This window comes from Pongo abelii, chromosome 5 (assembly GCF_028885655.2).
Source record: "Pongo abelii isolate AG06213 chromosome 5, NHGRI_mPonAbe1-v2.0_pri, whole genome shotgun sequence".
Taxonomy (NCBI): Eukaryota; Metazoa; Chordata; class Mammalia; order Primates; family Hominidae; genus Pongo; species Pongo abelii.
The window spans coordinates 152,525,395-152,541,228 of NC_071990.2; the positions used below are offsets into that span (position 1 = coordinate 152,525,395).

The window sequence follows — 15,834 nt, forward strand, 5'->3', positions numbered from 1 at the left end:
AACTGTTCTTAAGGGACTTGTGTAAACCTGTGATCCTTGGCTTTCTCCAAAATGAACATTTCAGCCTTGTTCATATTAACCTCCTTTTTACAGTTGTTTTACCATGTTCTGGTTTTGCTGCTATTCTGCCTGAAAATCTAGCAAAATGGCGTTTCTTATCTGCGGAACTGCGACAAAGCTTAAACATTTTTATTTCTCTTGAGGATTACTGTGGTTGAATTTTTGACAGTACTATATATAAATGAAGAAATAAAATTTTTTATACAGATGTTTAAAATCCTCTTTCCACTAGAACATTTCTTTCTCCCTAAATATACCATTACCTGGAACTCTAGCTGTTTTTCAGATCTGTAGAGATCATAGGTGGCTTAAGGGACTAGATTGCTGGTGATATTGGCTGCAAAATTCTATTTTTATTTACTTATTTATTTTTATTTTTTTGAGACAGAGTCTTGCTTCATCACCCAGGCTGGAGTGCAGTGGTGCGATCTTGGCTTACTGCAACCTCTGCCTCCCAGGTTCAAGCGATTCTCATTTGGCTGCAAAGTTCTTAGTGAGGTTTAGTGGTATTTTGGCCTTGTGGCACAGAAGAATGGTTATTTAGCAAATGTGTTTTGTTTTTGGTTTTGTTTTGTTTTTGAGACAGGGTCTTGCCCTGTTGCCCAGACTGGAGTGAAGTGGCTCGATCACAGCTCACTGCAGCCATGACCTCCTGGGCTCAAGCGATCCTTCTACCTCAACCTCCCAAGTAGCTAGGACCACAGGCATGCCTCACCACACCTGGCTAATTTTTATTTTATTTTATTTTTGTAGAGACAGGGCCTTCCTATGTTGCCCAAGCTGTTCTCAAACTTTTGGGCTCAAGCAGTCTTCCCACCCTGGCCTCCCAAAGTGCTGGGATTACCCAGCATGGCAGCATGAGCCAACATGTCTGGCCTAGGCAAATGTTTTAGTAGGGCTTTCTCTTTTCTTTTTAAGATGATTAATACAGTAGATTCATACAGCCAGAAGCTGAAAAGCAGGGAATACTGTTTGGCTTGTTAATGGATAATCAATGAGTGTTAATACACTTTTCCCTATTCACATGGTCAAATTGATCAAATATTTCCAAGATATTAGCTTTTAAAAGTTGACTTTGTCAGCTCTATGAAAAGACATGCATTTACATTTTTATCGTGCTCCTCCTCTGTCAGGGGACTTGGATCTGCCCTTGATCTTGGCTTTTCTGTTCATAAACCAGGTAGGACTGTCATGGGTTTGCTCCCATTACCATCTCTTTTCCCAAGATTTCTAAAAGGCATCACCTGATGCACCCTTTTGCCCAAATAGTGTTAAAAGTCCTCAGGCTGAGGAGCTGTCCTGGTTCTTCTACAGGATCTTTAATGATCAGCCTGTCTAAGCTGAGAATGGATAAGGGTGTCCCCAACACATTTATTTGGTGGTTTGGTGGGGGTAGTGACACTGGGGATGCTTTTGTGTTTCGTAATCTGCCCCTCTGTCTGTTTGACCCCAGAGACTCTGTGGTTAGTTGCAGGACATCAAAGTACACAGGAAAGACAGTGGGGGAAAGGACCATCGGTCGCCCTCTTTCTGCCTAGGTTCACTAGAATCTCTAAGACTGAATTCACTAGGAGACACAGGACATACCGTAGAGCTGTTTATGTCTGAGAGCCCCAGTTTCCTTGTCTGTTAAATGAGCATAGTAACACCAGTCTCACTCACTTGGAATATTCAATGATGTAATACTTACAACACTTAGCTGACCTGTACAATTGTAGCTATTCTCTTCTGCAAGTCTAATATTCCTATTCACCCCTCCCTCTGCATAGGGATCCAGTTTGAAATCATCAGTTGCTCAGTGGGGCCTGGGGAGCTAGCTGGTCATTCTTTGGTTAAAGTCAAAGCCAACCTCTTTGCCTACCTCTTTGTCTTAATGTCAGCTTCCTACCAGACATGTTCCTCCTGCACTGGATGATCAAAATGCAAATAGGATGGACACAATTAATGCATTTTGTTGGAGTGGTTGCATTCTTTCTACTTTCTTAGGGCAAAAAAATGAATGGTTGGACAAGAGACTAACTAAGGCCTCAAAGAAAGTGAAATTCTTTCTGAAGCTCCTGAAAGTCCTTCCATGGGTATAGTAACAGTTCTATAGGGGTCTCAATGTGATGGTGCCATTATACAGGCCAGCAAGCCCACTGTGTGAGCCAGACCTCATGGCCTTCGCCCTTGTTTTCCTCTTTTTTTTTTTTTTTTTTTTTGAGACAGGGTCTCGCTCTGTCGTTGGAGTGCAGTGGTGCGATCTCGGCTCACTACAACCTCTGCCTCCTGGGTTCAAGTGATTCTCGTGCCGCAGCCTCCTGAGTAGCTGAGATTACAGGCCCCCACCAGCGTGCCTGGCTAATTTTTGTATTTTTAGTAGAGACAGGGTTTTACCATGTTGGCCAGTCTGGTCTCGAACTCCTGACCTCGTGATCCACCTGCCTCGGCCTCCCTAAGTGCTGGGATTACAGATGTGAGCCACTGTGCCCGGCTGCCCCATCCTTTTTCTTGATATTATAGTTAGTGGTGAAAACATGTAAATGATAATACTCCATGCAGTATGTATGCTGAAGTGACTACCCTGAAGACATTTTTTAAGTCCTATTTTCTTTTCTTTCTAGGATATGATAATCATTTTCTGTTTGTATTAATACATGCTTGAAAGGAATTAGTAAAGTGATTCCATCCTTGTCAGCAGCTTGGAACAAAGCTGTGGATCTGGGATTGTGTGGAACTCATTTGACATCAGTAGTTACTTGTGTCTTTATGCCTCAGGTCAAAATGTGCGTGTTTTTTTCTTTCTCCTTTTAGCTTCACGAGGCTGACATTGTGGTCCTAGGCTCACCTAAGCCAGAAGAGATTCCCCTTACTTGGATACAACCAGGAACTACTGTTCTCAACTGCTCCCATGACTTCCTGTCAGGTAAATGTCTTCACATTGGTGTTGAGCCACTGATTAGGTCAGATCGTTCGAAGAAATGTTAACCTTTTCCTAAGAGGGTATGTTTCTGAAATGTTAGCAGTTGTCAACATAATATATAGGGTAGGAAACTTAGGCTGTGGGCTACCTGATAGAACCATGCTGTTGAGCAAAGAGAGACCAAGATGGCGGTTGAGGTGTCTGCTCCCACAGTGAAGTGCCCCCTACTGGCCTCTAGCAGTCAGGTCAGTTGTGACCTCAAGTAGATGATTTGTATGTGTGTGAGGTAAACTAGAAATAGTGGTTTTCACAGTTTCTTAAAAATTAGTAAAATCCTTTCTTCCAAAGAAATCTTCTTGGAATCTCACTGTGTAAAAGCAGATGAGCGCCAGATTGTTGGGAGGGATGGGAATAGGATCAGCCTGTGTGTCTCCCTGATTTCCTCTTGCATTGACCCATGAAGCACACCCTTGGAGCCCCAGAGTCATCTCAGAACAGTATGAAAATCACCACTAGATGCAGAAACTGTTGTAGGATTGGTCCTGCTATTTGATGGCATTTTGCCAAGGTATCCAGGAATACTCAAGACCACACCAGGCCCACTTTGGGGGCAGCCCAAGCAGTGCCCACAACAGGGCAGCCAGCAGCCCCGGGTCCAGCAGGAGCCAGCCTAGAGTGGGTTCCTTTTTCCAGTTCGTAGAAGGACTGAGGCTAAGAAAGCCTTGGAGCACACCCAGCCCCTCAGCAAGTCCCTGAGTAGCACAGGTGATCCAGAGACTATGGCACAGGGAGGCAGAGGAGAGCCCCTCTTCCTGATTCCTTCTGGCTTTGGCCTCCAAATGTTTGTACAGAAGAGAGGACTGTGCTGAGCTGGGCTGGAGGACAGGGGCAGCTTTTATCCCTAAAGCTGGGCAGAACATGCACCAAGGTTGGCAGCCTCTGCTATCCTTCTCCTCCACCAGGACCATACTTGAGGCTGAAATCTTGAAACCTTGTAGGCAGCTCCATAAAAGCGTGAGCCCTAGCCAGAGGTTGATACTGACCCTCCTCTCTAGGAAATGTAGCTCCTGCCAGAATTGACCGATCAGATTAAAAACCCCCTGGGGGCTGGAGAGGGTGGAATGGAACAGAGTCCAAGGAAAGAGCCAGAGCTCAGCTCTTGCATTAAGAGCTGTGGCCCTAATGGCTCTTTTTAACAAACAGAAAGCATGTGCTAAATAACATTTTAAAAATATGCGTAATTTATTCATATAACTTTTTTCCCCTGAAAAAAAAAAAATGCCTAACCTATTAACAGTGGACAGGGCTTCCTCTGTTCAGAATCCCAGTCAGATTAGGAAAATCAGTTCCAACATTTGTTTCTTGTAAATGAATGCTGCTTTGCTGTAATATTTACTTGCTGTGTTTTATTAAAGTTTTCATGTAGGACAGTTTTGGCAGTCATGGCTGGAGATAGGAGTCTACTTTGATGTTCTGGAATCCCTTTGAGCTCTGTGGTTACATGACAGTGACATATATTTTGTTAGTGAAAGTGCTTTATTTTTAAAAAGGTTTCCTTTTAGGGCCCTTATTTTTGAAAAAAGTATTCTCTGAAACATTAGATTTCAATGTAATGTTTCTCTGGGGGAAAAAAAAGACCAAGGTGTTACAGATGTTCCTCGACTGACCATGGGGTTATGCGCAGATAAACCCATCAGAAGTTGAAAATATCATAAGTAAAAAATGGGCATTTGTAGACAGGATGGGATGTGAAAACAGAAAACAACATCCAAAAATGCTGGCAGCACAGTACGCTGTAGAGTATTGGTTGTTTGGCCTCGTGATTGCATGGCCGACCGGAAACCACAATTTGCTGTCACTGCTGCCCAGCACCTCAAGACAGCCTTGTTCTTTGTACAGCTGGCCCGGGAAAAGATCAAAATTTAAAGGGACTGAATGCATGTCCCTTTCCCACCATCATAAAGTGGAAAAATAAGTGAAAAGGTTGTAAATCAGGGATGGTCTGTGTATTTCAAAATGATTCTATAAGTAGAGTTTATTTGAAATTTATCTGGCCCAACTCTAATAGTTTTCTTGTTGGTTTTTGAATGCCCAGTGTCCAGAATAGTACCTGACGCTTAGTAACCACTCTGTGAAATTTTTTTTTTTTTTTTGGAGACAGAGTCTTGCTCTGTCACCCTGGCTTTAGTACAGTGGGTGAGATCTTGGCTCACTGCAACCTCTGCCTTCTGGGTTCAAGTGATTCTCCTACCTCAGCCTCCCAAGTAGCTGGGATTACAGGTCCCCGCCACTACGCCTGGCTAATTTTTTTTTTTTTTTTTTTTTTTGTATTTTTAGTAGAGGTGTGGATGCACCATGTTTGCCAGGTTGGTTTCGAACTCCTGACCTCAAGTGATCCACCCACCTCGGCCTCCCAAAGTGCTAGGATTATGGGCATGAGCAACTGGGCCTGGCTAACTCTGTGAATATTGAGTGTTTGACAAGTTAATAAGCATGACTCAGAATTGTACTCTGCTTGTAGTTTTAAGTTAGTGGCATGTTTAGAAACATTTCCTTGAATTTGTCTCCCACTTAAAGATGGGGCTGATGGCCAGGCACAGTGGCTCACGCCTGTAATCCTAGCACTTTGGGAGGCCGAGGCAGGTGGATCACCTGAGGTTAGGAGTTTGAGACCTAGCCTGGCCAACATGGTGAAACTCTTGTCTCTATTAAAAATACAAAAAAATTAGCTGGGCTTGGTGGCAGGTGCCTGTAATACCAGCTACTCGGGAAGCTGAGGCAGGAGAATGGCTTGAACCCAGGAGGTGGAGGTTGCAGTGAGCCAAGATTGCACCATTGCACTCCGCCAAGATTGCACCATTGCACTCCAGCCTGGAAGACAAGAGCAAGACTCCTTCTCAAAAAAAAGAAAAGAAAAAAAAAATGGGGCCAACTAGGCAGTCATTGAGATGAAGATGAGGAATGCTATGTTGATGAAACAGATGAACAGTTTCAGGGTAGTGCTATCCATAATAGCACATTTCTAAATAGTCTACAAGTTTTAATTTTAGCAACTTTGTTTAGTATGAAAATTTGATCTAGGAATAATGGAGAAAGGTTTTTTCCCCCTCTTTTTTTCATAATCCCACTACTGTAAAGAAATGAATAAACTTTTTGAAATATTAAAAAGAAAAGAGCTCTTATTTAAACTTAAGATGAGAAGAAGAACTTTTAATAAACTTGTGGCTGGGTGAAGGCAGAGTTTTATAATGAAATTTTTATTCTTACCTTCATGGTACAGAGTCCCTCCTCCTTCCCCCCGTAAAAATAGATAGGATGTTGTGATTTATGATGAGGTAATTCTGTAGAGGCATTTTATGGAATACGTAATCCTAGGAGAGATTTTCCTGATGGCTAATATCCCAGACATAGAGCTCAGAAAACAATTACACCCAGCTAGTTGGTTCTGTTCACTCTACTATTGCATGAGCCCAATGTTTAGATTTTAAAACAAGGAAATTTCAACATTCTGTTTTCTAGCTGTAAGAGTAACTACTTTAAAAAAAAAAAAAAGACAACCAAAAAAACCTATTTCTTAGAAAAAGTCTTGCTCTGTTGCCCAGGCTAGAGTACAGTGGCACGATCACAGCCTCAAACTCCTGGGCTCAAGCAATCCTCCCTCCTCAGCTAATTAAAAGAATTTTTTTTGTTGTTGTTGAGGCAGGGTTCTCACTGTGTTGCCCAGGCTGGTCTTGAACTCCTGGCCTCAAGTAGTCCTCCTGCCTCCACCTCCAAAAAGTGCTGAGATTACTGGTGTAAACTACCATGTCTGGCCTAAAAAAATTATTTCAAATGAAAAAAATACGCACTGCTCTTGTAGTGCCCTGCTTGCTAAACAGCAGATTTCATCATAAGCAAAATCATTTTGTACCCTAAATATTAGGACTTATTTACTGATGTACGAAATGGGACCAAGGAGAAGCTGGTCTTCTGTCTTAGGCTCAGAGAATAGTATCAAAACAGCAACTCTGTGGCTCAGAGTAATTTATAGCTTCATTTTAAGCTAATGTAATTCTATTTAGTGTGGAAGAGGGGAAGAGCCCTGGGATGCTGATGTGCCGGGGGTCCCTGAGGGACCTTGAGACTTTCCCTCGTATGGCTCTGAAGGGAGACATTAGAACTTAGTGGAGGCTGGGCATGGTGTGGCTCATGCCTGTAATCCCAGCACTTTGGGAGGCCGAGGCCAGTGGATCACTTGAAGTCAGGAGTTCGAGACCAGCCTGAGCAACACAGTGAAACCTCATCTCTATTAAAAATACAAAAGTTAGCCGGGCTTGGTGGCGGGCACCTGTAATCCCAGCTACTTGGGAGGCTGGGGCAGGAGAATCGCTTGAACCCAAGAGGCGGAGGTTGCAGTGAGCTGAGATCACGCCAATGCACTCCAGCCTGGGCAACAAGAGCAAAGCTCCATCTCAAAAAAAAAAAAAAAAAATGTAGTGGAAAGAACATGGACTTTGGAGTCAGGATTAACCTAACTCAAGGAGAAGGGAGCTGTTTGTGTAAAAAAAATTCTTGGCTGGATGCGGTGGCTCATGCCTGTAATCCCAGCACTTTGGGAGGCTGAGGCAGGCAGATCACCTGCGGTGGGGAGTTCGAGACCAGCCTGACCAACATGGAGAAACCCTGTCTCTACTAAAAATACAAAATTAGCCGGGCATGGTGGCGCATGCCTATAATCCCAGCTACTCAGGAGGCTGAGGCAGGAGAATTGCTAGAACCCAGGAGGTGGAGGTTACGGTGAGCTGAGATCGCACTCCAGCCTGGGCACGAAGAGTGAAACTCCATCTCAAAAAAAAAAAAAAAAGAAATTCTTAATTGCATTGCACTTACAGGCTGTGTGACTTTGAGGAAATAAGTTCTCTGATGAATTAATAAGATTCCCAATTTCTTTGTGGGTAAATTGGGAGGAAGGCTGTTGGGAGGAATGACTGAGATGATACCTCGGGGCAGTGCCTCTTTGATGGTAGCTGCCAATAAGTGCTGGTCCACTTCCTGCATTCCTCCCTCCACTTCCTTGTTGCCATGTCACCTGCACACAAAACAGCTTTCAGACTCCATCTTGGCACAATATACATTTATATTTGAAAAATCAAACCCAAGAAAGGAAGAAGTCCAATGAAATTCTGAACATGTAAGAAAAGTCAGCTTTAGAGAAATTGGATATCCATGTAATTTTCATTATGCCAAAGCAATTAGTATAAAATTAGGATCTTTGCTTATGACTCTTGAACTTTAGTAATTCCAAAATCCATTGTACCTATCACTGTTTTCTTTTATTTTTTTTTCCTGTAAATTCTGGATATTCTAGATCTATCCTGGAAGTATATTGCCAGTTTTCCATTTCAAATTTTAATTAGTTCTCAATACAATATATTTAATATTTTGCTTTTTTTAAAAAAAGTAAAGGTTCATGTCATTTAGAATATGCAACACTGTATAAATTTCCTTGTTAATTTGGTTTCAGAGGTCCAAATTAAGTTATTTTATTACTGATAGCTTATTAGTATCAGTTTACTAATATTTTAATTATATGTTTTTTTATCATGTCTTACATTGCATTCTTTTAAAAACTAGTGATATGCTGCCATTTGACAGTAAGAATTCAAATAATTTAAACTAGGATTGCAACTCTCAAGAACACTGTCACAAAAATTTTACCAAATGATATATATTAGTCCATTGTCACACTGCTATAAAGAAATACCTGAGACTGGGTAATTTATAAAGAAAAGAAGTTTAATTGTCTCACAGTTCCACGGGCTGTACAGGTAGTATGATGCTAGCATCTGCTTGGCTTCTGGAAGGCCTCAGGAAACTTACAATTATGGTAGAAGGCAAAGGGGAAGCACATATATCTTACATGGCCAGAGCAGGGGCAAGAGAGAGGGAGGGCGTATTAGTCCATTTTTGCACTGCTGATAAAGACATACACGAGACGGGGAAGAAAAAGAGGTTTAATTGGACTTACAGTTCCACATGGCTGGGGAAGCCTCAAAATCATGGTGGGAGGTGAAAAGCACTTCTTACATGGCAGCAGCAAGAGAAAATCAGGAAGATGCAAAAGCGGAAACCCCTGATAAAACCATCTGATCTCATGAGACGTATTCACTACCATGAGAAGAGTATGGGGAAAACCACCCCCATGATTCAAATTATCTCCCACTGGGTCCCTCCTACAACACGTGGGAATTATGGGAGTACAATTCAAGATGAGATTTGGGTGGGGACACAGCCAAACCATATCAGAGGAGGAGGTGCATACTACATACTTTTAAAAACCAGATCTCAGGATAACTCACTCACTCACTATCATGAGAACAGCACCAACGGGATGGTGCTAAGCCTTTCATGAAGGGCCACTCCCATGATCCTGTCACCTCCCACCAGGCCCCACCCCCAACACTGGGGATTACAATTGAACATGGGATTTGGTTGGAGACACAGAACCAAACCATATCATGATACTCATTTTATTTATTGCATTTTACTTTATATCCTACAAAGTCAATATATTTAACTGAAAAACTGGCTACCAGTGGTTTTTTTTTTCAAGTTCTACCTGTACTGATTTCTAATTTTTAGCCATTCTTGATTTTAAAACCTCGCATACATTTTGGGGATAATTTGTTCTCCTAGATGGCGAGAAAATATTTAAGTCTCTGGGCTTGGAGAATGCTTTTTTGATAAGAAGAATGCCCTTGGCCAGACTGCATAGAAGCTGAGATGTTTCCGCAGAGCCGAGATGGCAGGAAGGCTGAAGAATTTGCCTGCATCCCTCCCACTGCAGTGATTGTTCCGGCAGACTTCCCAGGGTGGTCTCCGCACCGCTCATATTAGTGAAAGGGTGGTTCTGATTTCTGAGGAAGGCATGATAACACTTTGGCCTTAAATTTTCTTTTTGCAGAAAGTTTGATTATCATTAGAAGAATGGCCATCTTTTAAAGTGATTCATTGACTTGTCCCTGGAGAAATCATGAGTTAGATGAGAGTGTTTAGTGGGAAGTGAAAAGACCCGTCCACGGTTTCGGATGAGATCCTTGTTGGACTGTGATCCCAGAATATTACCCAGGCCCAGACTGTAGACAACCTTCAGATGGAGTCCTGCCCCTACATTGGCAGGGGGTGAACCTTTCTCAATTTTCTTTAGCCATGAAATTTATTAAAAATGTATGTCTGATTCTGAGTTGCCAGTCTGAATTGCTTCAGATTCTCTGGATTCAGAACTTATTTTTATTTATTTTTATTTTTATTTTTTGAGACAGAGTCTTGCTCTGTCATCCAGGCAGGAATGCAGTGGCGCAACTGCAGGCCCACTGCATCCTGAGCTCAAGGTAGCTGGGACTACAGACACATGCCACCATGCCCAACTAATTTTTTTTTTTTTTTGAGGCGGAGTCTCACTCCCTCCCCCAGGCTGGAGTGCAGTGGCATGAGCTTGGCTCACTGCCAGCTCCGCCTCCCGGGTTCACACCATTCTCCTGCCTCAGCCTCTTGAGTAGCTGGGACTAAAGGCGCCCGCCACCATGCCCAGCTAGTTTTTTTGTGTGTGTGTGTTTTTAGTAGAGACGGGGTTTCACCATGTTAGCCAGGATGGTCTCGATCTCCTGACCTGGTGATCCGCCCAACTTAGCCTCCCAAAGTGCTGGGATTACAGGCGTGAGCCACTGCGCCCGGCCCCAACTGATTTTTGTACCTTTTCTAGAGACGAGGTTTCACCAGGTTGCCCAGGCTGCTCTCAAACTCCTGGACTTAAGCAATCCTCCTGCCTTGGCCTCTCAAAGTGCTGGGATTACAGGTGTGAGCCACTGCACCTAGCCTCAATGCAATCTTAAAACTGAATTAGAAAATCTGAGTCCAGCCCAGAGTTATATATAATTAAGAGAGTGTGAGTTTTAAGTTGTGTTTTAAAATTGTGTTGTTTTTGGTCGAGCCTGGTGGCTCACACTTGTAATCCCAGCACTTTGGGAGGCTGAAGTGGGCTGATTGCTTGAGCTCACGAGTTCGAGACCAGCCTGGGCAACATAGTGAAACTCTGCCTCTACAAAAAAATACGAAAATTAAGCCCGGGTGCTGTGGCTCATGCTTGTAATCCTAGCACTTTGGGAGGCCAAGGCTGGCGGATCATCTGAGGTCAGGAGTTTGAGACCAGCCTGGCCAAAGTGGTGAAACCCTGCCTCTACTAAAAAAATACAAAAACTAGCCAGGCGTGGTGGCACGTGCCTGTAGTCCCAGCTACATGGGAGGCAGAGGCAGAAGAGTCGCTTGAACCCAGAAGGTGGAGGCTGCAGTGAGCCAAGATCGCACCACTGCACTCCAGCCTGGGCGACAGAGCAACAATCTGTCTCAAAAACAAAAAAACAAAAATCAGCCAGGCATTGTGGCATGCGCTGGTAGTCCCAGCTACTTGGGAGGCCGAGGTGGGAAGATGGCTTGAGCCTGGGAGGCGGGGGTTACAGTGAGCTGAGATGGTGCCACTGTACTCCAGCCTGGGTGATTGAGCCAGACCTTATCTCAAAAAAAAGTGTTGTTTTTAATTACTTGTAATTTTAATTGCTTGTAATTAAAAAACATTAATTAAAAGGACCAAAAGTTAACTTCGCAGGTAGTAAACCTTAGCCTACTGTACGTAAAAATCAGAAGGCCAAGGCAGGAGGATTGCTTGAGCCCAGGAGCTCAAGACCAGCTTGGGCATCATAGTGAGACCCCGTCTCTATAAAACAACTTAAAAATTAGCCAGGTGTGGTGGCACACCCTTGCAATCCCAACTACTCAGGAGGCTGAGGTGGGCGGATTGCTTGAGCCTGGGAGGTCAAGGCTGCAATGATCGTGATCACATCACTGCACTCCAGTCTAGGCAACAGAGCAAGACCCTGTCTCAAAAAATAATAACAGTAATAATCAGAAAGCAACACTGTATGTGAATAAAGTCACCTTACCTAGCTACCGGTGGACAGCCTTTGATGTTTCAAGGACTTAGTTTTTATCCATTCTTGCTTTCGATATTTGTTGACTGTGAGCTTTGGGCTTATCCAGGGTCCACGAAGAAGAAATGGTTCTTCCTCATCTCAGGCTTTTGTTATTTTGGGGTGTTTGAAATTCCTCTGCCGTGGTTACTCAATCCGACCCTACTTGCCTCTCTCTTCCACAAATTTCTCAAATGTCATTCGTGGTACCCTTTTAACTCTTATGGACTTATTTGCTTTTAACATATCTTTTACTCACTTTGAATGGAGCTTCGACTGGAAATAGAGGGTAGTGTTGTATGTACCACCTGCCATCTTCAGCTAGACACTTTCAAAGAGTTTGTTTTGTTAATTATATCTTCTTACTGGCTCATTATGCTTGTTGAAATTTGTGAGATGGTTTAAACCAAGCCTGTCCAAACCACAGCCTGTGGGCTGCATGTAGCCCAGGATAGCTTTGAATACAGCCCAACACAAATTCATAAACTTTCTTAAAACATAAAATTTTTTTTGCAATTTTTTTTTTTCCTTAGCTCATCAGCTATCATAGTGTTAGTGTATTTTATGTGTGGCTATGGCCCAAGACAATTCTTCCAGTGTGGCCCAGGGAAGCCAAAAGATTACACATCGCTGAAAACTTTAGACGTATCAGGAATCATATAGCTTTTCAAAATAAAATAGCCACACTTTTGCTCAGTTCTATGCTATGCAACTGACTGAAACTATACCAGGACTTATTTGTCTTGTAAACTTGGAAGTGAAATGTTCTTCACTTACAAGGGTATTTGTGATTAAATTCTGGGAATATGCATTTATAAGTTGATACCAGCTCCTGGAATGTAACTTTTTCTTTTTTCTTTTTTTCTTTTTTAGATTTTTTGAGATGAAGTCTCACTCTGTTGCCCAGCGTGGAGTGCAGTGGCACAATCTTGGTTCACTGCAGCCTCTGGGTCCCGGGGTCAAGCAATTCGCTGGCCTCAGCCTCTAAGTAGCTGGGACTACAGGCGTCTGCCACCACGCCTGGCTAACTTTTTTTTTGTATTTTTAGTAGAGATAGGGTTTCACCTTATTGGCCAGGCTGGTCTTGAACTCCTGACCTCAAGTGATCCACCCACCTCAGCCTCCCAAAGTGCTGGGATTACAGGCGTGAGCCACCGCACCCGGATGCTTTTTCTCATTTCTCCATCACTTAAAGATAGAGAATTGAGAGAGGCCCGTTTATGGACACGATCTTAAGTACAGATCTCTAGTGGTTAAAACAAAACAGAACAACTCTCTCTCATCCTCTAGACTCTTGGCTTTTGCCTAAATATGATTCATAAAGCTGAAGTGTTGCTAATCTTTAAATAACACCCAAGGGATATGATTATATGATTACCCAACACCCTAATACAATTTAAGAATAGAGTGATCCAAAGAAGGAGAAAATAGTGTCTTCAAAAATGTTGCTATTAGAAATATTTCTTTTCTCTAAGGGAGGATGCAGGCTAAAGCATTTTGCATGTGTGTTTACTTTTATAAATTTTCTAAGTGATGAAGGAAGGAAGGTAGAATCTTTTTTTTTTTTTTTTTTTCAGATAGAGTTTCACTCTTGTTGCCCAGGCTGGAGTGAGTGGTGCGATCTTGGCTCACTGCAACCTCCACCTCCTAGGTTCAAGTGATTCTCTGCTTCAGCCTCCCTAGTAGCTGGGATCACAGGTGTGCACCACCACACCCAGCTAATTTTTTTTTTTTTCTGTATTTTTAGTAGAGATGGGGTTGCACCATGTTGGCCAGGCTGGTCTTGAACTCCTGACCTCAGGTGATCCACCCTACTCGGCCTCCTAGAGTCCTGGGATTACAGGCGTGAGCCACTATTCCCCACCAGAGGTAGAATTCTTTTTTTTTTTTATTGTGTCTAATGAAGGGTTTATTTTTTTTTATTTTATTTTTTTTAATTCTTTTTTTTTTAATACTTAAAGTTTTAGGGTACATGTACACAATGTGCAGGTTAGTTACATGTGTATACATGTGCCATGCTGGTGTGCTGCACCCATTAACTCGTCATCTAGCATTAGGTATATCTCCCAGTGCTATCCCTCCCCCCTCCCCCCACCCCACAACAGTCCCCAGAGTGTGATGTTCCCCTTCCTGTGTCCATGTGTTCTCATTGTTCAATTCCCATCTATGAGTGAGAACATGCGGTGTTGGGTTTTTTGTCCTTGCGATAGTTTACTGAGAATGATGATTTCCAATTTCATCCATGTCCCTACAAAGGACATGAATTCATCACTTTTTATGGCTGCATAGTATTCCATGGTGTATATGTGCCACATTTTCTTAATCCAGTCTATCATTGTTGGACATTTGGGTTGGTTCCAAGTCTTTGCTATTGGGAATAGTGCCGCAATAAACATACGTCTGCATGTGTCTTTATAGCAGCATGATTTATAGTCCTTTGGGTATATACCCAGTAATGGGATGGCTGGGTCAAATGGTATTTCTAGTTGTAGATCCCTGAGGAATCGCCACACTGACTTCCACAATGGTTGAACTAGTTTACAGTCCCACCAACAGTGTAAAAGTGTTCCTATTTCTCCACATCCTCTCCAGCACCTGTTGTTTCCTGACTTTTTAATGATCGCCATTCTAACTGGTGTGAGATGGTATCTCATTGTGGTTTTGATTTGCATTTCTCTGATGGCCAGTGATGATGAGCATTTTTTCATGTGTCTTTTGGCTGCATAAATGTCTTCTTTTGAGAAGTGTCTGTTCATATCCTTTGCCCACTTTTTGATGGGGCTGTTTGTTTTTTTCTTGTAAATTTGTTTGAGTTCATTGTAGATTCTGGATATTAGCCCTTTGTCAGATGAGTAGGTTGTGAGAATTTTCTCCCATTTTGTAGGTTGCCTGTTCACTCTGATGGTAGTTTCTTTTGCTGTACAGAAACTCTTTAGTTTAATGAGATCCCATTTGTCAATTTTGGCTTTTGTTGCCATTGCTTTGGGTGTTTTAGACATGAAGTCCTTGCCCATGCCTATGTCCTGAATGGTAATGCCTAGGTTTTCTTCTAGGGTTTTTATGGTTTTAGGTCTAACGTTTAAGTCTTTAATCCATCTTGAATTAATTTTTGTATAAGGTTTAAGGAAGGGATCCAGTTTCAGCTTTCTACATATGGCTAGCCAGTTTTCCCAGCACCATTTATTAAATAGGGAATCCTTTCCCCATTGCTTGTTTTTCTCAGGTTTGTCAAAGATCAGATAGTTGTAGATATGTGGCGTTATTTCTGAGGGCTCTGTTCTGTTCCATTGATCTATATCTCTGTTTTGGTACCAGTACCATGCTGTTTTGGTTACTGTAGCCTTGTAGTATAGTTTGAAGTCAGGTAGCGTGATGCCTCCATCTTCGTTCTTTTGGCTTAGGATTGACTTGGCGATGCGGGCTCTTTTTTGGTTCCATATGAACTTTAAAGTAGTTTTTTCCAATTCTGTGAAGAAAGTCATTGGTAGCTTGATGGGGATGGCATTGAATCTATAAATTACCTTGGGCAGTATGGCCATTTTCACGATATTGATTCTTCCTACCCATGAGCATGGAATGTTCTTCCATTTGTTTGTATCCTCTTTTATTTCATTGAGCAGTGGTTTGTAGTTCTCTTTGAAGAGGTCCTTCACATCCCTTGTAAGCTGGATTCCTAAGTATTTTATTCTCTTTGAAGCAATTGTGAATGGGAGTTCACTCATGATTTGGCTGTTAGTCTGTTATTGGTGTATAAGAATGCTTTTGATTTTTGTACATTGATTTTGTATCCTGAGACTTTGCTGAAGTTGCTTGTCAGCTTAAGGAGATTTTGGGCTGAGACAATGGGGTTTTCTAGATATACAATCATGT

At 42.5% G+C, this 15,834-nt stretch overlaps 1 protein-coding gene across 9 annotated transcripts in view; it reads left to right on the forward strand.

The window, feature by feature from the left end:
- The window catches only part of MTHFD1L (methylenetetrahydrofolate dehydrogenase (NADP+ dependent) 1 like), a 240,498-nt gene that overhangs the window by 35,147 nt on the left and 189,517 nt on the right, over positions 1 to 15,834 (forward strand). For all 9 annotated transcript variants that reach the window (XM_024248174.3, XM_002817487.6, XM_063725059.1 and 6 more), the window contains exon 8: positions 2,854 to 2,965. In XM_024248174.3, coding sequence (XP_024103942.2) covers positions 2,854 to 2,965 — 112 coding nt within the window. The remainder of the gene's footprint in view (positions 1 to 2,853; positions 2,966 to 15,834) is intronic.